The 20,333-nt window shown below is 43.7% G+C and overlaps 3 protein-coding genes across 6 annotated transcripts in view; 1 reads left to right on the top strand and 2 right to left on the bottom strand.

Moving 5' to 3' along the window:
* Positions 1–5,951, top strand: part of uba7 (ubiquitin-like modifier activating enzyme 7) — an 81,400-nt gene extending 75,449 nt beyond the window's left edge. Inside the window, exons 22-25 of one of the 2 annotated variants that reach the window (XR_011670900.1) lie at positions 275–376; positions 4,076–4,167; positions 4,426–4,517; positions 5,488–5,619. Coding sequence is in view for 1 of the 2 variants with exons in the window: in XM_071367958.1 (XP_071224059.1) it covers positions 275–376; positions 4,076–4,167; positions 5,488–5,620 (327 nt within the window). In the remaining variant the exon portion in view is untranslated. Of the gene's footprint in view, positions 1–274; positions 377–4,075; positions 4,168–4,425; positions 4,518–5,487 lie in introns of both variants that reach the window. The other variant, XM_071367958.1, reaches the window with a different exon arrangement.
* A 2,253-nt stretch (positions 5,952–8,204) lies between these two features.
* Positions 8,205–12,058, bottom strand: LOC139554824 (PAK4-inhibitor inka2-like). Of its 2 annotated transcripts, none has more exons than XM_071367987.1 (3): positions 11,908–12,058; positions 11,753–11,799; positions 8,205–9,256 (listed from the first exon to the last, which is right to left on the bottom strand). In XM_071367987.1, exons 2-3 carry the CDS (start codon positions 11,753–11,755, stop codon positions 8,333–8,335), a joined length of 927 nt encoding a protein of 308 aa, XP_071224088.1. In that variant the 5' UTR covers positions 11,756–11,799; positions 11,908–12,058; the 3' UTR covers positions 8,205–8,332. The 2 variants fall into 2 exon arrangements, with proteins under 2 accessions (XP_071224088.1, XP_071224097.1); XM_071367996.1 differs by having other exon boundaries at positions 11,753–11,825; positions 11,863–12,005.
* Positions 12,059–14,999: 2,941 nt separating this feature from the next.
* LOC139554813 (guanine nucleotide-binding protein G(i) subunit alpha-2) overlaps positions 15,000–20,333 on the bottom strand; it is an 85,743-nt gene continuing 80,409 nt past the window's right edge. For both annotated transcript variants that reach the window (XM_071367976.1, XM_071367973.1), the window contains 3 exons: positions 19,291–19,444; positions 16,584–16,814; positions 15,000–16,151 (listed from right to left, as the gene is read on the bottom strand). In XM_071367976.1, coding sequence (XP_071224077.1) covers positions 16,624–16,814; positions 19,291–19,444 — 345 coding nt within the window. In that variant the 3' untranslated portion in view covers positions 15,000–16,151; positions 16,584–16,623. The remainder of the gene's footprint in view (positions 16,152–16,583; positions 16,815–19,290; positions 19,445–20,333) is intronic.

The raw sequence follows: 20,333 nt of genomic DNA, 5'->3' as shown, positions 1-20,333 counted from the left end.
TATCTTAACTGGTTAAGGTAAAAAATAGGGTTCCTCCAGTGTTGTGAGGAATGTTTAAATTAGATTTTTCATTTCACATTGCCTTGTTTTGTTGAAAATGTTGTTGAGTAACTAGTTGAATTCTGATCTCACTGCTGAGCTTAGTCCGACATTGCCCATTAACCAGTTGTTATTGTTTTGGGAAGATATTATACCATGCTCCCTGTCTCCTGACCGATTAGTGTGTGTGTGATGTGACAGGTGTTCTGATTGTGTGTGTTTTGTCTATCGGCAGGTTGCAGGAAAGGAGTACTCCCTGTGGGATGACTTCCTGGTTTATGGCAGATGTGACCGTGGACAGGAAATGACCTTGGGAGAGTTGCTGCTACACATCAAGGTATCTCAGACTCCCTTTTATTACTCAGCCAAGACAATCTTTGGCACTGTATATCTCAATTATAGAAACGTGTTTTAGCATGCACGCACTGTTATACATATTACACAGAGCTACGCATTGTATGCATGCATTTTCAAACAAACATTGACAGATGCTGTACACACTCAGAGCACAAACATATGTAATGGTCAGGCTTCTGCAACATGCAACAATTTCAAAGATGTTACTGAGTTACAGTTCATATAAGGAAATCAGTCAATTCAAATGAATGCATGAGGCCCATATCTATGGATTTCACATGACTGGGAATACAGATATTCATCTGTTGGTCACAGATACCTTAAAAAAAAAGGTAGGGGCGTAGATCAGAAAACCAGTCAGTATCTGGTGTGACCACCATTTGCCTCATGCAGCGTGACACATCTCATTCGCATGTAGTTGATCAGGTTGTTGATTGTGGAATATTGTCCCACTCCTCTTCAATGGCTGTGTAAAGTTGTTGGATATTTGCGGGAACTAGAACATGCTGTCGTACACGTCGATCCAAAGGCTCCCAAACATTCTCAATGGGTGACATGTCTGGTGAGTATACAGGCCATGGAATTGTGTACAGATCGTTGCGACATGGGGCCGTGCATTATCATGATGTGATGGCGGCAATGGCGAGGGCGGCGGATGAATGGCACAACAATGGGCCTCAGGATCTTGTCACAGTTTCTCTGTGCAATCAAATTGCCATCAATAAAATGTGATTGTGTTCGTTGTCCATATCTTATGCCTGCCCATACCATAACCCCATCGCCACAATGGGGCACTCTGTTCACAACATTGACATCAGCAAACTACTCGTCCACACGACGCCACACGACGCTGTCTGTCATCTCCCTGGTATAGTTGAAACCAAGATTCATCCGCGAAGAGCACAATTCTCTAGCGTGCTAGTGGCCATCGAAGGAGAGCATTTACCCACTGAAATCGGTTATGAGGCCGAACTGCGGTGAGGTCAAGACTGCTGAGGACGACGAACACGCAGATGAGCTTCCCTGAGAAGGTTTCTGAACGTTTTCAGTTGTGCAAACCCACAGTTTCATCAGCTGTCAAGGCGTCTTGTCTCAGTCCATCCCGCAGGTGAAGAAGCTGGATGTGGAGGCCATGGGCTGGCATGGTTACGCGTGGTCTGCGGTTGTGAGGCCGCAAATTCTCTGAAACGACATTGGAGGAGATTTATGGTAGAGAAATGAACATTCAATTCTCTGGCAACAGTTCTGGTGGACATTCCTCCAGTCAGCATGCCAATTCTACGCACATTTTCGAGGGCCTTTTATTGTCCCCATTACCTGTGTAATGATCATGCTGTTTAATCAGCTTCTTGATATGCCACACCTGTCAGGTGTATGGATTATCTTGGCAAAGGCGAAATGCTCACTAACAGGGATGTAAACAAACTTGTGAACAACATTTGAGAGAAATACTTTTTTTGTGCATATGGAACATTTCTGGGATCTTTTATTTCAGCTCATGAAACATGGGACCAACACTTTACATGATGCATCTATATTTTTGGTTCAGTAAACATTGTTCATGTGTCTGTAGTACCATTGAAAAGTCTAACGTGCAGGGTTTTCCTCTGGGACAGCTTACTCGAACCTAGTCACCCTCATCTCTTCAAACACAATGGGACTGAAGTGAAGAGGGGGCAGTGGAGAGGTTATGATGGGGGGCTCATCTGGCTGTCAATGAGTGATGCGCACTACCAGTCTTTCTCTCTACAGATTTATTCAATACCTTTACAGGTGATTGAGTCTAAAGGGTTGAGTGTGCGTGTGTGTTTGTTCCTGCCTGCCTGTGTGGCTGTAGGCATTCTGATCCTGTCTGCATGTACCTCTTTTTTTTCTCCCTGACTGTCAGCGTCTGATCAATTCCAGAGTGTTTCTAAAATGTCACTTGTCCTTTCCAAACAAACTACAATCCATATAGTAGTTAGAGCAGGGGTTTATCTAGAGGTATCATTTTTATTTGAGTAATTTAGCAGACACTCTTATCCAGAGTAACTTACACTTAGTGCATTTGTCTTAAAGGGAGACTGCACTACCTGATTTGGCCTCGTTTTGAAGATTGCTCATTAAGAAATGCTAGCGGCCATGACTGAAGCCAAACGAGAGTTGTCTTGGGGATGTGGCTTGATGTGGGTGTGTCATGTTCGCATATCGTACCCTGGCAAGTTCTGTTTGTCCCTCCTGAGGCACCGTGGCAGCAACATAGCTTTTTCTCAAAATAGTCACTTACTTAAAATAGTCCAAATTCATCTTAGATAAATACATTTTGCCTTAGTCACGCAATTTTACATCTAGCTAGTTGTTTGGTGTATTATTTCTCAAGTTGTGCATGAAAAACGAGTCAGTGCACTGCATACAGTCTATTGAGTCTGGCTGCACGCGCAGGACTGATTCCCAAGAACAATAACATGTCTACAACTTCCTTATCTGCTGTCAAACTATCGTAAATAAAGCACAAGCTACACGCTGTTTATCAGTGCCCAAAATCACTTGCTAGCTAAGTTCCAACTCGGTTTGTTAGTGAAGCTAGCAAGTAGTAGCTAGCAGACACATTGAGCAGCCCACAATCAGCATATCAGGTCACTGGGGAGAGGCTAGGTCAGTGTTTGGGTGGCGTTTTCGTTTTTTACAACATTCTCGCTAGATGCTTGCAAAATAATTTTGTAATATTGACAAGATGCAGTTGGGCTAGAAGTGCGCTGTAATCGTCTCAATTCTCATTTTGCCCAGAAAAGTGGCAGACTCGAGTGATTGACACTATCAAACACATCAGCAAGTGGCCACTCCATAAAGGGCTTAGGCCCAGGGGTTATTTCAACCTAACATTAGCGACATGTTGTCTTATGTAAACAAGTCTGAGGCGCTGCGTAATGGGCAGGTCTGTCTCACTGTCTGGAGGTTCTGGGAGCTGTGATTGGATAGAGCGCGTGCAGCTTATAGAGCACAATCAACACAGCTGCTTCTCTCGTGTTAGTGAACACTGGGCAAGTGGACATGCTCTTAATCCATACCAATTAGTCATGACGAACTCACAAAACTCAGTTTTGGACTTGACTGACTTTATGACCAAAATGTTCCTATTTACACTTTGTAGTACATTTGGACCCACGGTTTCACTAGAATGTATGTTTCTGACTCTTATTGATGGCCCGTTTTACTTGTAAGGGGACAGTTAACCTTTAAGATAGCTAGGTGAGACAACCACACAAACAGGTCAGTTGTACTGTCTCATCACAACGACCACAAGCTGTGTAGTACACATGTAGCTGTCCTAAACAAAGGATTGGCTTGTTGATTCCTCCCACTGTTTATTTTGAGGCAGAAAATAACATTTGTCAAAAACAAAGTTGCTTCAGTTTCCCCTAACCTTTGACATCCTGACTCTGAGATCTGCTGGTTTATTTTTGGAGACCCTGCAACACTTCCTGAGCTGCAGGGTTCGATTTAGGTTACGGCTCATCCTCGGACTGCTGTAGCCCACTGAACCATAGGACTCTATAAAGACTCTTTTCATTGGATCTTGTTTAATGTTGACCTATATAAACTGATTAGGAACTTAAGGAAATCAAACTTTTTAAAATGAACATTGTGCATTTACTTCCATGATACTAAATGTAATGTGGTATTACTGTTTAATTTGCAGAAAACATACAACTTGGAGGTCACCGGCCTGTTTTATGGGAATGCTGTCTTGTACGATGTTGGCTCCAATCACACGGAGAGGCTGGTGAAGAGGTATGTCCTGAAACAAAGCTTTTGACCCAGTCGAGACATTATCACCATACCTTAGTATGTCTTCTGGTGGGGTAACATGTGTGGGAAGAGCTTGGCAACAGGGTTATGTCCAGGCCAGGCATAAACACACATGCAGCAGCCCTGATGTTTGTTTAGCAGGCAATGGCTGTCTGCTGTTTCCTCAGAAAAGGAGGGACTCATCTCCACACTGTCACATGCATCACTAGTGACTGCTGACTGAGATATGGCTCTTCCTAGTCTGTAGGCTTCCTGTGCTCTGTGAGGAAAGGAGCAAGAGTGAGCCATGCCCTGTTGTCTTGCCATGGCAGTACCTACTGTATGTTGTTAAGGTATGCACATAGCAATACGCAAAGCAACTCCTCACACCCGACGGCTTGCAATAACTCACTCTACTTATGACGCTCTCTCTCTCACTCGCTCAGTCATGTGCACACATATGTATACTCAGGTCCTTACTCCACCCCTGTATTCACAAACAGAGCAGTGTTTCGGTTCCCTGAACGTGTGCAGTGAAACAGGCCCTTTAATCAGATCCAGGAGATCCTGCTTAGCTTTGTAAAACGACAGACAGTTTCTTGTCTCTCTCCCGCTCCCCCATGTCTATGCCTTGTTCTTCCTGACACTCGCCCCCTCTACCTCTCTGAGCCTCCTCCTCCCCTTTCCCGCTGTTCCCCCTGATACACAGCGTATGTCTCCCTGGGCTTTATGTTAACACCTCAGTCCCTGGAGAGCCCAGTGTCAGCCCAGTGCCTGGCCTGAGGAAGCTAAGGGTAGATAAGGGGAAGATGGGGTAGGGGGGCAGTATGGACAGTAGGCCTCATTTGACAAATGTCCCCTCCAGGAGCCACATCCTGGGCTGTGGGGCCCTGCCCTGGCCCCTATTCAGCGTCCTGTGTTTACATGCCTAGTGGGCTGTATTGAGCAGTATTAAAGATCCAGATGACATGAAGAACCTTGGTTTGGTCTGAAGGCCATTTAGCTATAGGACACAGTCAGTATGTAGTCTCAGTTTATTATACCATTTCTGCTTTTTCTGAATCGCTGTAATGTAACAAAGGATGTGGACCCCAGGAAGAGTAGCTGCTGCTTCTGCAACAGTTAATGGGCATCCTTAATAAAATGCACACCAAAAAATACTAACGTCCCCGATTTTCTACCAGGGATATAATTATCAATTCTCTTTTGAAGTAAGATGTACGACTAAGGAGTATTGTTTAATAACTGTTTTAGAGACGTCATGACTTCTAAAAGTCACCAAAAGGCTGTTGTCGATGTGTGTGTTGTGGTCTGTCTTGGCAGTGTGTCTGGTGTGGTCAGCCTGGTGACCGAGATAGAGGTCCCCCAACACCTGCACATGTTGGAGATGTTCCCTTCCTTCGCCGAGGATGAGGACTGTGAGACGGTCCCTCCCATCAGGTACCTGTTCAGATGATGTCATCAAAAGGGGACAAGCCTGAGAAGCCCTAACAGAGCCACACTCCTAACCGCCTCATAGTTATCTGCTCAGATCACTAAAGAAAGGACCTCCATTGAATTATATTAGTAAATTAAAACAAGCTGCATTTTGATGTTGAAATGTATGTAATATGTTGTCTCGCACCTAGGCCACAGATCATGTTCTTTCTGGGGCAAAAATATGGATTTCTAGAAGCTGCATTGTTGTGATAAATAAACAATAGCTTTCCACTTCTATTATTATAATCATGTTGTAATCATAAACAATGGCTTTTAATTTGTATTTGATTAAATTATTCACCTCTGTAGCTGTTGTAATCACCTGTGATTTGTGGTCAAGTTCTGTGTGTGTTGGGTTCCACCCTGGTTTCCGGCCGGCCTGTCTTTGTGAGCCACAGAGATCACCCCTGCTCCATCTACCCCTCAGAACTATCACCATGTGAAAGACAGAGGCTTCGAAGGAAATGGAGCACAGAGCAGGTGACTGAGGATAATGATCTCCACGCCTCACACTCCTGTGCTGTCTGTACCCTCATACATAACCAGTCCAGTCCCACAGTCATATCCCATTAGCCATGCACTGCAATGTTAGAGAGATTGAAGTGGTGATAGGGGATCTTTGCTAGAGCGTGATTTGGAGAGCTGATTCTCCTTCTGGCCTCTGCTTGGCTTTGATTACTTCATTATCTGTTATCAACTTGGGTAATGCCAAGTGACAGATGCTGAGGCAGTGCTTGCAAACATCATCGTATTTGCATGCAGGTCTTGTCTGTGTTTGGGATGTTGTGCTGTGAGGATATACCAGGTCTTGTCTGTGTTTGGGATGTTGTGCTGTGAGGGTATACCAGGTCTTGTCTGTGTTTGGGATGTTGTGCTGTGAGGATATACCAGGTCTTGTCTGTGTTTGGGATGTTGTGCTGTGAGGATATACCAGGTCTTGTCTGTGTTTGGGATGTTGTGCTGTGAGGCTATACCAGGTCTTGTCTGTGTTTGGGATGTTGTGCTGTGAGGATATACCAGGTCTTGTCTGTGTTTGGGATGTTGTGCTGTGAGGATATACCAGGTCTTGTCTGTGTTTGGGATGTTGTGCTGTGAGGATATACCAGGGCATATGAATTAGATGAGTTGGCCCTGGCCGGCTGGGTTGGAGTCTGCTGGACTGGTTCACTGGTGTAATTCAAGTCAGGCAAAACATTTAAACATGGCGATGAGTCCGATCCACCGGTCAGAGAGAGCAGGATTAGGACCTTGACGCTAGAATAGCGGGGGTCGGGTGGTTTGAGGCTCTTAGAATCTCTCGCCATAGGCCTCCCGAGTGGCTAGGTGGTCTCAGGCAGTGCTAGCTGTGCCACTAGAGATTCTGGGTTCGAGTCCAGGCTCTGTCACAGCCGGCCGCAACCGGGAAACCCATGGGGCGGCGCACAATTGGCCCAGCATCGTCCGGGTTAGGGGAGGGTTTAGCCGGCAGGGATATCCATGTCCCATCGCGCACTAGTGACTCCTGTTGCGGGCCGGGCGCAGTGCAGGCTGATACGCCAGGTGTACAGTGTTTCCTCCGACACATTGGTGCGGCTGGCTTCCGGGTTAAGTGGGCATTGTGTCAAGAAGCAGTGCAGCTTGGTTGGGTTGTGTTTTGGAGGATGCATGGCTCTCGACCTTCGCCGAGTTTGTACGGGAGTTGTAGCGGTGAGAAAGACTGTAACTACCAATTGGATACCACAAAATTGGGGAGAAAAAGGAGTAAAAATAATCTCTCGCCAGTCAAATGACCAACACACACACCCCTCCCTTCCCAGGGGGACCCAGGCCAGGAGCTCTGATGTGTTCAGCCTTCCCTCTGTGTCCTTAGAGGTAAAGATATCTGTCCTGCTCGCTCTCCCTCTGAGATCAGTCTCTCTCTGTGGAGACCTACCTAACACTAGGCCTCATCCACATTATTATCTCTTTAACATCCAGCCCTCAGCTGGATCTGAAGATTTATTCTGAAATACACTGGTTTGCTCTATAGGCCTATGTTGAGGGATATGATTCGGTGACTGATTAAGAAAAAATAACTGCTCAGTGCATCCTCTGCTGCTTTAATTGTGTTTGTAGTTAATTTGATGTGTTCATGTTGTAAATCTAATCAAATCTGTTTGAAGTGTATATGCAGATACATTGAACACTGTATATGGCTGTGTTTTTACAACATGGCTGCACATTTACACAGCTACTCCCTTTACATCTAAGCATCATGTGACACATCTTATAGACCAGTTGTGTCCAATAACAATGATCCATCACAATTGACCACAATTGACCATCACAATTGACCATTTCCCAGCAACACCCACCCTGCTGTTTGTATTCAAATAGCAAAGGCAACATTTTTGACTGCCATGATGTTGGTCAGTTGACAGGTGATTTAAATAATGAACTAAAGGGTGTGTATGCCATTGTTCTTGGCAAGATGTCACTACCTATCTGAAAGCTGAATCTAAACTAAAACATGCGTTATTTAATTTCATGAGTTATTTATGAATAAAACCTGTAAGTTAATAATTATTGCTGTCCCCAAAAAATATTTTCAACAGAAAAATGTTTTTATTGTAACAATTTCAACATTATTTAAACATAAAGCACATATAAAATTGTTTAATAACATTATGTAAATCTGTGGTAAGAATCCGTAGTTGTGACATCACTCCAATCAGACGTACCCGATGATGTCATTGCATATGATAGGTTGTCGGCTGCCTGTCTTCATGAGAGCAGTGAACTGGTAGAAGTCTGTTCCCAGTTGGTGCAGGCCTGTGTGGGACTGGTGAAAGAAGGGTTTGCGTGGCTGGAAGCCCACGGGGCAGGACATGCGTTTGGGGGCCACCGCGGCCCTGCTGACCCTGGTGCTGTCTGCTGGTCTGGCCCTCATCTCCACGCTCTTTGACATCCCTGCCAGCTTCCTCCTCATGTTGACCAGGAGGTCCTTGGCCAGGCGCCGGCCTGCATGGGGCTTGAGTTCTGCTGGCTCAGGACACTCTGGCAGGTCCATCCAGTTCTTAATGAGGTCAGCAAAGCTGTTGTCCCCCAGCACCAGGGGCTGTCTGTTCCTGCTGCGGCTCAGCAGTGACGTGGTCCAGTCTTCCGGGTCGCTGCTCGCCTCAAATGACGTCCAGCGCTCCAGACAAGCGTCAGAAGTGGATTTGGGCCGGATCCGGCCGGCGGGACCCACTCCCCGGTTGGTGCGAAGGCAGGCGGAGTTAGACACCCGTACGTTCCTGGTCCTCCTTAGCACCACATCCTCGTCCTGCCAGGACGCCTCAGAGTAGCCCGAGTCAAACTCCAGACTCTTGTCACTGCTGGGGGAGCCCTGCATTAGCCGCTTTTGCCCTTCCTGCTCCTCCTCCATAGGGCTGGCCAGGCAGCAAGCTGAGTCGTAAGTGCTGGCCTCAGAGATGGGCCTACGGAGGCGTGTCATGCGCTCCCGCTGCTGAGTCTTCTGCTGGCAGGCACGGGTCATGGCATAGGAGCGGCCGGAGGGATCGCTGAGCGGTCGGCTCATGTGCTTCAGGTCCTGCAGGGACCTCATGTACTGCATCTGGTTCACCAGACAGTCTTCAGAGTCCTGCAGACACAACTAGAGAGACAGGGAGATAACGGGTTAGAAACTGACAGTCTCCTCCGTTTATGTTTTGAGAACGTAATAAAATATATAACAGAGTATGTTACACACTTTTACAGACACTAATTCATTTTCACTGAATGTTAAAGTTAGTCCGACCCACCATCCTAGTTTGTATTAGAAATGTTCATACACCAACTCCTGGTCCAAAAGCTAAAACAGTTTCCTGTGCTTCTACCCAGCACTGCACCAAGATTCTAACCAGCTGAGATCACCTCTGCATCCGTACCTCCACCACATTCCACCCAAACCTCAGAGCAGCTTTATGGAGAGGTTTCTCAACAGAGTGCTCCTTAGTTTATTAGAACATGGCTTGTGGGAACAGGATGTACAGGGAAACGCTCTCTGCCTCTTTAAGTCAGAGAGGAAGTTGGACAGCCTAGAGACTGATGAATCTTAGAGGAGCTTAGAAGTGCACATCCTGTGGTACACACTAGAATTACAGGATTCCTTGGGGATTGGCCCATATTGTCTAGCAGGAAATGACATCACTGTTGTGGGATTAGACAATGGGAGTGAGAAACCCCATGTATGATTAATTTCAAAGTCATCACCAAATCATCTCAAGTCTGAATGCCACTTTTATAAATCATGGTAGTTTTGGTTATTTTACCAGTACATCATTGACCATAAAGTTTGAAAGTCTTACAAAAAATCAATGGCATTTCCTAAGATCACCTCAAGATTAAGGTCCAATAGCATTCAGTAACATTACAACAGCATCCTCGGGATGTCTTAATGACTAGGGGCTATATTCAATCGGTACTGCTGCGTTAGTGTGATTGCAATTTAAAGGCAATGTTCCCGCGTTAGTAGAGACTGCATTCACGGTAAACGCTGCATATGTCAGAATTTACCTTTCCATGTTCTATCACTTCAGCGGTACAGATTGAATAGAGCCCTAAGAATGTCTTTGAATCCAGCTTGTCACATCAAGGTAAAAAGGTGACATGGCAACACTTTAAAATCAATCCACTTCACTTAGGTGTTGTAGCTAACAAATATAACTTTCCCTGTGCAACAAAAAACATGTTCCTCAGCTGCAGAATGATGTAATTTGATACACTCTCCCTTGTTAGACAGCTCCAAGGTTTTTCCATGTTTTTTTAGCACGCTTGTTAAGCAGACAGACTCCAACAATGTGTGTTAACTCCCAACCCTCAGCTGTCTCAGGCCAGTGTGCAGTCTACAGGCACAGTGAGGAGACCAGGCCTGCAGAAATGACCCACTGGCCACAGACTCATTTCATTGTCTAGTTATGATTTACATTTGGTTGAGTTGTCAACTAACGTGAAATCAACAAAAAATGTTACCATGTCATTGCATTTAGATTAAAAGTTGGGTATAAAAAAAGTTATGTTAACTTTTTTCAAATTCAATCAGTTTTCCATGTTCATTCAACGTCAACACATTGCTTCCATGTCATTTCAACAAGAAAATGCAATGTTGATTCAACCGTTTTTTGCCCAGTGGGGATGCCCTGATGTTTTCACAGCTGTGGCAACTTAACCATTTGGCTGTAGAAGAAAGCTCTGTTTGACAGAGTGAGACAGGGCCAGAGAGGGGCTTCAAACCCTGAAAGGTCATACATGTGCAGAGTCCTTCACAATAGCGTGGAGGTCTGACTCACCCAGCTCAACACATAGCCTACTGTACGAGTAGCTTTAGGGAGATCAAAATAGTACCCTAAAATCAGTATGTGGGGGGGACACATAGTGAACACTCCAGCCTTCCAAAGCCTTTCATTACTGTGGTGTTGTTAAACATTGGTAGAGAGCACCAGTCATTGGTTGAGCTAAGAGATGACTTCAAGGCCAAGCCATGGCCATATCTGTGCTACAGGAAACACTCTGAACGAAGAACACCGAGCAAAACACAGATGTCGGAGGGAGGCATGTATAGTTGATAATTACATTTGTATGTCATTATTGATCGTTGACTGTTCATCAAAAACACATTAATAGCGCATTATTGAATAGCCATATTGCATGTAACCAGCTAAAATATATTCTGATTTCCAGATATGTGCAATTGCATCTGACAGAAATATATAAAGAATTAAGCGACAAACAAGACTATTTAATTTCTAAAACAAAAGTTTGTTTTTATAAAAGGACAGGCCTTCAAAATAAAATGGAACAATTGTAAGAGAGCTCCCATTTATCAAACGAATTGTAGCATATAGTTAACCATTGTAGTCAGCTTCTATGTATTGTTCTCTGCTGCCCTGACTGTCACGGGAGGGGCAGCAGAGTTAAAAGCACCGATAATTTGGTTTTGTTTACCACAACATTGGGCTGCTCACCGTAATAAACTCCCCGTGCACACTGTTCTGTACAACGGTTAGAAATGCATGGGAACTTCAGTGCCAGCATGTTTCTCCAACTCATATCACACCACATAAAATAACATAGCACATTTTTTGTTGCAAATGTTACAAAATAAACTTACCATTGCTCTTATCGTGTCTGTCTGAATTCCAAATGGATTACTTTATCCTGCAAAAAGAGAAGTTTCAGTCAGCATACAAAATATGGATCTCACGTTGTTCATAAATCGGCGTTTTTTGTAGCTTATGATGCATTTCTCTATACCAGGCTACTTACATTGGTCAATAATTGACTCCTCTAATAGAACAATTAATCCAAAACGGTTCACAACTTTCCCAGTAGGTCCGATGTCCACTCAACGCGCCTCAGACAGAAGAGTGCATGTGATGTGGCTGGCAGTTTATTTGTGAGCGCAGTCTCTTCCCCCACAGCCAGTCAACGGCGCGCATCACAGAATCAGCCAATAGCAACGCGCCTGAAACACGACCCCAGACCTAAACACCGTGTCAATACATCACACTTCTCCCTCACCTGAAAATATATCATTTATTATCTGCGGAATTAAAACAATTACCAGGGCTACACTGTTGATATCTTAGTCACGTGTCAATCATGGTGGAGACGACGTTGTTCAGAATTTGTCTCACACTAGGCAAGTAGACAGCCTATCAATCTTCTTTCTGACCCCCCTGCCACACATCAGAACACTCTTTGTACACTGTGGCGCGTGCAGCCACACAGACGCACACAATCAGGAAGAGGGTTTATAACGAATATATCCTAATCATCACAATTCACAGATGTACACCTATACTATATATGTTGTTTGATGCTTTGCCACTACAATAGGCTCTTATCATGTACCTACAGACAGTGTTGGATTTAGCCTTAGACTGAGGCGCGCGGAGATGAGTAGCGGAGACCGAGGCGCGCGTGGACAACAGTGGATGCATCAATTCAAGCTATAATCGCAGAATGTCATTAGAATACACGTAGGTGTTTTATAACAGATGTCTGTTTCCATCCATTAAATTGCGGGTGCACAGTGCACTGTTGGAGTTTGTATGCTGAAATGATTTTGTGAGTGAAGAATGTGCGCGGGTAGCCTACAGAAGCGCAATGATTGTTAGACAATCAGATGAAAACATCATGACTGGTTGTGTTTCTGCCACATTAAAAGGCTTAGGCGGCGTGTCCATAAGGCTAAGCTTCCCCTAAAGTAAATTTAATTAAATTGCCAAAAATATATTGCCTAATTAGCTTACTCCTGTTTATACAGAAATAAATGCAATCACTCAGAATAGGCTACTACACCAGAAAGCATGATTTGGCCACAGAGGATCTTTAGTTTCTTATTTTTTAAGGCTGTGGATTGTTTTAAATCGCGTTGCCTACAGTTGGAAGAGCCCGAGTTTTGGAAGCGCGCTCTGTAATTACTAAATAGACAGTGCTTAATTTGAGCCGGATCCTGTACCTCTCCGTTTTGGACTGTTTTGTTCCGGAACCTATTTGACCGGATCCGGTACCTCTCCTTGCATGAAAAATAATGTACACTTTTTGCAAATTAAAAATTATAACAAAAGCGATCAAAGTTAATTCTAGTTGCCTCTTAGTTCATTCTCCCGCCCCCACAAAAAAACGTCATGTGAAAAAATAGATTTTCAGCCTTGGCCTAGTATTCAAAGAGTTCATTTGGGTTGGTCTCAAACTGTTTGAGATCAACACGTGGTCCTGGTTGTGCGAGAAGCGCGCCAGTGTGTCTCACATAACTAGAATGAGATTCACTTTCTATAATCCCCCCCTCTCTACTCTGATAGACATGAGCCTGCAACTCTCATCTGTTCAGCGTTGCACTTCATTTATATCCTTATAGAATCATAGCCACGCGAAGGGTTCTGAACGAACTTCAGCACCCATGATACATTCAAATACATTTGCCAATGTTATATAATTACTGCTGTCTTCAGAAATAAATTAAATCATTCCGAATAGCCTACTACACCAGGAGAAAGACGATAATTTAGCGACCTCAGATTCTGTTTGTCAGTCAAAGTAGCCTGCCATTTCGAACATTTGTGCGGTATTAAAAAATAAGTCTCCAGTTAAGTAAAATTACGTAGAATTACATGAAATGCTTTTATAAAAGGCCAACATTTCCCCCATGTGTGCAACTTCCTTAAAGTACTTTACTGCTCTGTCTGGTAAGCAAATGACTATTGACGTAAAGAGATGAAAATGAAACAACTCCAGTCTGTCTTTTAGTTATCAACATTGTTAACTTAATTGAGCGAACAGCAGCCTATTTTATTGGTACCCCGCGGAGAATATCCGCCATATCCCGGGTGAGTGGGCATATTCACTGTCTGTATCATTGGGTTAGTGCCACTTTCGTTTGTTTTTGGACAATAATTTCCTTTGCCAGGTTAGATGGACATCATATTGTATTTGTGACTCCCCTTTTCGTAGGCCGATTATATAGATCAGATAACACGTTTTTATTGATCTCGTTGTCAGTGCCATCAGAGTAGGTTACTCTGTAATTTTTGTAATAGGCATATTTTTTAGTTTAAAAATGCGTGCGCCCACTTGTGTGTCCTTCACCGGTAAGACATTAAATCTACTTTCACCCCTGCCAATGTGACATGTTTAGTTTAGCATGATGCTTTGTTTAAGAACCTACCTATTTTATGCATCAATTGTATTTCACTATAGAGGAGTAAGAAATTCCATAGACTACCAGATAAATCCACAAGGTGGTGTACATAATGTACACCACCTTGTGGATTTATCTGGTAGTCTATGGAACTGCACACAGCATGAACCCTGAAACTACCCCCATCCCCTTTCCACTCTCTGAATTACCTGAGGGAATGATTGCCTTGGCTGTTTGGGGGAGCCTATTGTTGTGCCAATGACTACAACATTCATGGTATTCTTCACTAAATGGCAGTTTTACAATTCAAATGCTGGAGCTGGACTGTTACATTGTCCCACAATCACTTTATTAGAAAGAGCAAGACTGTACATGTCCTCCTGTAGGCTACATTCACTCACCATCACAATCTGTATAGATCGCTCCCTACTATAGGCAGATCATATACATAGCTGCACATTTGAATATACAAGCCCCCCATCATCCTCCCTTGTCAGTTTCTCAAGTATAGGATTACTGTATGTGTATGGGGGGTGAAGTGTTGTTTGGACGGTCGGTACAGTCCAATTTACATTTATGTACAATAGGATGTGCAATTTGTACCTTAAGTGGTGGGCTACTTACCTTTAAGACCCCAATAAAATGTTATTAGCTGTTAAATGGCATTTTTACAGTGGAATATGTAGAAAAGTATATTACCCTAAAGACAGGCCAGGAGGATGGAAACTGACTTTATTTAAATTAAAACTTTATTTAAATTAAACAATAGTAGAACATTTAAACCATTTTAATATTTACCAAAAGACTATCATTGTTAATTTCTGTGCCATTATTGTGATCTATATTTTACCACTTCATTAGTCATGGGAATAGTATGGGAGTAGAAATAGCCCTAATTCACACTATGGAGAAAGCAAGTCTCTACAAGTAACAGGTATGAACAGATATCAAGGCACAAACATACTGCAAAAGACATGGATTGAAACAGAAAAAAAGGAAAGAAAAACAAATAATGTTAGGAAAGCACATCTATATTAAATATTGGTTAAAAATCTTTTATCTTCAAAACTGATACTTTTTTCTTAACTTTTTGTTATTATTTTCTAAAGGAATGTTACATTGTTTGTGAGAATGACTGAAATACAGCTATGATCATCTATGGACAGTCATGCAGAACAATAAGCGATATTATACAGCGAAGAATGTTGGCATCACGGTTGGGGTCAATTTGATTTAAATTCCAGTCAATTCAGGAAGTACATTGAAATTCCAATTCTCTTCAATGCTTTTCAATTAAGAAAATTTGAAATTGGAATTTGGTTTCCATTCTGAATTGAATGGAATTTAAATGAAATTGATCCCAAACCTTGTTGGCATTATGTAAACATTATCCCCCCAAAAACTCCTCACAATTTATGTTCTCGCTCCATACTTGTTTCCCTGTAAAAAAATAAGCTTAATGCAATTTAAAGTTTCATAAAATGCAGACATCTGTTAAAGTAAAGTGAATGTATTTCTAACCTCTGATAATAGTTAAACAATAAAGATACAAGCGAAAAATTATAAATCTGAGATAAAATTTAGACTTGCCAGATATCAATAAAAAAAAGAGACACCTATCAAATTAAATATCTAACATACAAAGAAAATAAACAAAAACACAAAAACCACAAGCGGGAGAGGAGGACATGACGGTTGAGAATCAGTGATTGTTGGAATAATTCTGCAAGGCTTTTTTCCCCAACATCTCAGTCTGTTATGTTTGTTTCCATATAGAAAAGTGCCAGTACAGTGTGTCTGTGATGGTGGTGTGTCTGCCCACTCTCTCTCTCTATCCTCCAGGCAGCAGGCTCTCTGGGCTGTACTCCTGGAGGACATAGGTAGGAAAAGTCAGCTACCCCAGACATATGGCTGAGCAGATGTTAATTAGAGTTGAGATGTGCAGTTTGTGTATTTTTACAGGTAAGACATGCATGGGTTTTTAAAATGTGTCACATCTATGCTGTAGTGCCAAGTCAACCTAACCACCAGAAAACAAAATCACACCTCAAAACTTTTTCATAAAACTGTCCCCTTTTATTTTTTGTCAGATGGTCCGGGACCATCTTCAGACAATTGCATTCTCTATCCTTAAAATACAGGATAAAATCTTGCTATGTCACAAAATTGCGCAGAACACAGGGCGCTAGTTAATTACCATATTGACTATTATATAATTTTAACATAGCCATTTAGTGACCAAAAGAGACATCACTAACATTGGATTAGCTGTTTGGTTTTCCATAATCTTTGTGCTCACCTTAGCTCCTCCTCTGGGCCTGCCTCCTCTGGGCCTGCCTCTAGAAGAGACCACAGTCCTTCAGGTTGTTCTTAATGATGACGTCGGTGACAGCGTCGAAGACAAACTGGACGTTCTTGGTGTCGGTGGCGCAGGTGAAGTGGGTGTAGATCTCCTTGGTGTCCTTCTTCTTGTTCAGGTCCTCAAACTTGGTCTGGATGTAACTGGCTGCCTCATCATATTTGTTGGCTCCTGAGTAGCGAGAGGTTAAAATGGTGAACAAAAAAACAAGCATTATAATGTGATGTGTGGCTGGACATTACAATGTAAGGCTTGATTCCTTGATAAACTACTATTAATCAATTATAAGTTGATATCTCTTGGAAATCGTCACTGGCAAGCTCAATATCCAAATCAAATCAAATTGTATTTGTCAAATGCGTCGAATACAACAGATGTAGACCTTACCGTGAAATGCTTACTTACAAGCCCTTAACTCTACTTCTTGAACTGAATTGTTGGTTAAGAAAATATTTACTAAATAAACAAAAGTAAAAAATAAAATAAAAAGTTAAATACAATAACAAAAACGAGACTATATACAGGGGGTACCGGTACCGAGTCAATGTGCAGGGGTACAGGTTAGTCGGGGAGGGTGTCAATGTAAATAGTCCGGGTGGCCATTTGATTAACTGTTCAGCAGTCTTATGGCTTATGGGTAGAAGCTGTTAAGGAGCCTTTTGGATCTAGACTTGGCACTCCGGTACCGCTTGCCATGCGATTGCTGAGAGAACAGTCTATGACTTGGGTGACTGGAGTCTTAGATTTTTTGGGGGGGTCCTTCCTCTGACACCGCCTAGAAGTCCTGAATGGCAGAAAGCTTGGCTCCAGTGATGTACTGGGCTGTATGCACTACCCTCTGTACCGCCCTATGGCCGGATGCCGAGCAGTTGCCATACCAGGCGGTGATGCAACCGGCCAGGATGTTCTCGATGGTGCAGCTGTAAAACCTTTTGAGGATCTGGGGACCCGTGTCAAATCTGTTCAGTCTCCTGAGGGGGCAAAGGCGTTGTCATGACCCTCTTCACAAATTTCTTGGTGTGTTTGGAGCATGATAGTTTGTTGGTGATGTGGACACCAAGGAACTTGAAACTCTCGACTCGACCCACTACAGACCCATCAATGTGAATGGCCCTCCTTTTCCTGTATTCCACAATCATCGCCTTTGTCTTGCGCACGTTGAGGGAGAGGTTGTTGTCCTGGCACCACACTGCCAGGTCTCTGACCTCCCTATAGGCTGTCTAATCACTGTTGGTGATCAGGCCCACCACTATAGTGTCATCAGCAAACTTAATGATGGTGTTGGAGTCGTGCATGGCCACGCAGTTGTGGGTGAACAGGGAATACAGGAGGGGACTAAGCACGGACCCCTGAGGGGTCCCCGTGTTGAGGATCAGCTTGGCAGATGTGTTATTGGTTACCCTTACCACCTGGGGCGGCCAGTTAGGAAGTCCGGGATCCAGTTGCAGAGGGAGGTGTTTAGTCCCAGGGTCCTTAGCTTAGTGGTGAGCTTTGTGGGCACTATGGTGTTGAACGCTGAGCTGTAGTCAATGAACAGCATTCTCACATAGGTGTTCCTTTTGTCCAAGTGAGAAAGGGCAGGGTGGGTTGCGATTGATATTGCGTCTTCTGTGGATCTGTTTGGGTAGTATGCAAATTAGAGTGGGTCTAGGGTTTCTGGGATGAGGGTGTTGGTGTGAGCCATGACCAGCCTTTCAAAGCACTTCATGGCTACCGACGTTAGTGCTACGGGTCGGTAGTCATTTAGGCAGGTTACCTTCACTTTTGTGGGCACAGGGATTATGGTGGTCTGCTTTAAAAACATGTAGGTATTACAGACTTGGTCAGGGATAGGTTGAAAATGTTGGTGAAGACACTTGGCAGTTGGTCCGCCTATGCTCTGAGTACACGTCCTGGTAATCCATCTGGCCCCGCTGCTTTGGGAATGTTGACCTGTCTAAAGGTCTTGCTCACAACAGCTACGGAGAGCGTGATCACACAGTCGTCAGGAACAGCTGGTGCTCTCATGCATGCTTCAGTGTAGCTTGCCCCGAAGCGAGCATTAAATGCCTTTAGCCCCTATGCTAGGCTCGCATCACTGGGCAGCTCGTGGCTGGGTTTCCCTTTGTAGTCCGTAATAGTTTTCAAGCCCTGCCACATCTGACGAGCATCAGAGCCGGTGTAGTAGGATTCAATCTTAGTCCTGTATTGATGCTTTGCCTGTTTGATGGTTCATCTGAGGGCATAGCAGGATTTCTTATAAGCGTCCGGATTAGTGTCCTTGAAAGCAGCAGCTCTAGCCTTTAGCTCTGTACGGATGTTGCCTGTAATCCATGCAACATCCGCAACCTTTTATTACAGTTTTAAAATGTCCCATCGGTAGGATAGTCTCGAACGGAGCTCATCCAGTTTATTCTCCAGGGATTGCAAGTTGGCCAATAGAACGGATAGTAGAGGCGGGTTACCCACTCGCTGACGAATTCTCACAAGGCACCCCAAACTCTGCCCCCAATATTATCTCACGGTTTCAATTTGCTGCTGCTAGAGCTACTACTGCTGCTGAAATAGCTACAGCCTCAACCGTCACAACTACACTATTTCTCTGTCGGACTGCACTTCAACCTGCTGTACGTTACAGTCCTACAGACACATTGGAAGGCTTCTCTACCTGTGTACTCGGGGTAGCAGATAGCTAGGGGGCTGCGTGTAATCTTCTCCTCAAACAGATCCTTCTTGTTGAGGAAGAGGATGATGGAGGTCTCTGTGAACCACTTGTTGTTGCAGATGGAATCAAACAGCTTCATGCTCTCATGCATCCGGTTCTGGTAGACAGATAGATGGGGAGAAATACTGGGTCACGTACAATTATTTACAGTTGAAGTCGGAAGTTTACATACACCTTAGCCAAATACATTTAAGTGTGTCACAACTCCTGACATATAATCCTAGTAAAAATTCCCTGTCTTAGGTCAGTTAGGATCACCACTTTATTTTAAGAATGTGAAATGTTAGAATAATAGTAGAGAGAATTATTTATTTCAGCTTTTATTTCTATCATCATATTCCCAGTGGGTCAGAAGTTTACATACACTCAATTAGTATTTGGTAGCATTTCCTTTAAATTGTTTAACTTGGGTCAAACGGTTCAGGTAGCCTTCCACAAGCTTCCCACAATAAGTTGGGTGAATTTTGTCCCATTCCTCCTGACAGAGCTGGTGTAACTGAGTCAGGTTTGTAGGCCTCCTTGCTCGCACACACTTTTTCAGTTCTGCCCACAAATTTTCTATAGGATTAAGGTCAGGGCTTTGTGATGGCCACTCCAATACCTTGACTTTGTTGTCCTTAAGCCATTTTGCCACAACTTTGGAACTATGCTTGGGGTCATTGTCCATCTGGAAGACCCATTTGCGACCAAGCTTTAAGTTCCTGACTGATGTCTTGAGATGTTGCTCCAATATATCCACATCATTTTCTACCCTCATGATGCCATCTATTTTGTGAAGTGCACCAGTCCCTCCTGCAGCAAAGCACCCCCACAACATGATGCTGCCACCCCCGTGCTTCACGGTTGGGATGGTGTTCTTCAGCTTGCAAGCCTCCCCCTTTTTCGCACCAAAGTACGTTCATCTCTAAGAGACAGAATGCGTCTCCTTCCTGAGCGGTATGACGGCTGCGTGGTCCCATGGTGTTTATATTTGCGTACTATTGTTT

The sequence above is a fragment of the Salvelinus alpinus genome, chromosome 2, assembly GCF_045679555.1.
Source record: "Salvelinus alpinus chromosome 2, SLU_Salpinus.1, whole genome shotgun sequence".
NCBI lineage: Eukaryota > Metazoa > Chordata > Actinopteri > Salmoniformes > Salmonidae > Salvelinus > Salvelinus alpinus.
This window is presented reverse-complemented; position numbering and strand designations above follow the sequence as displayed.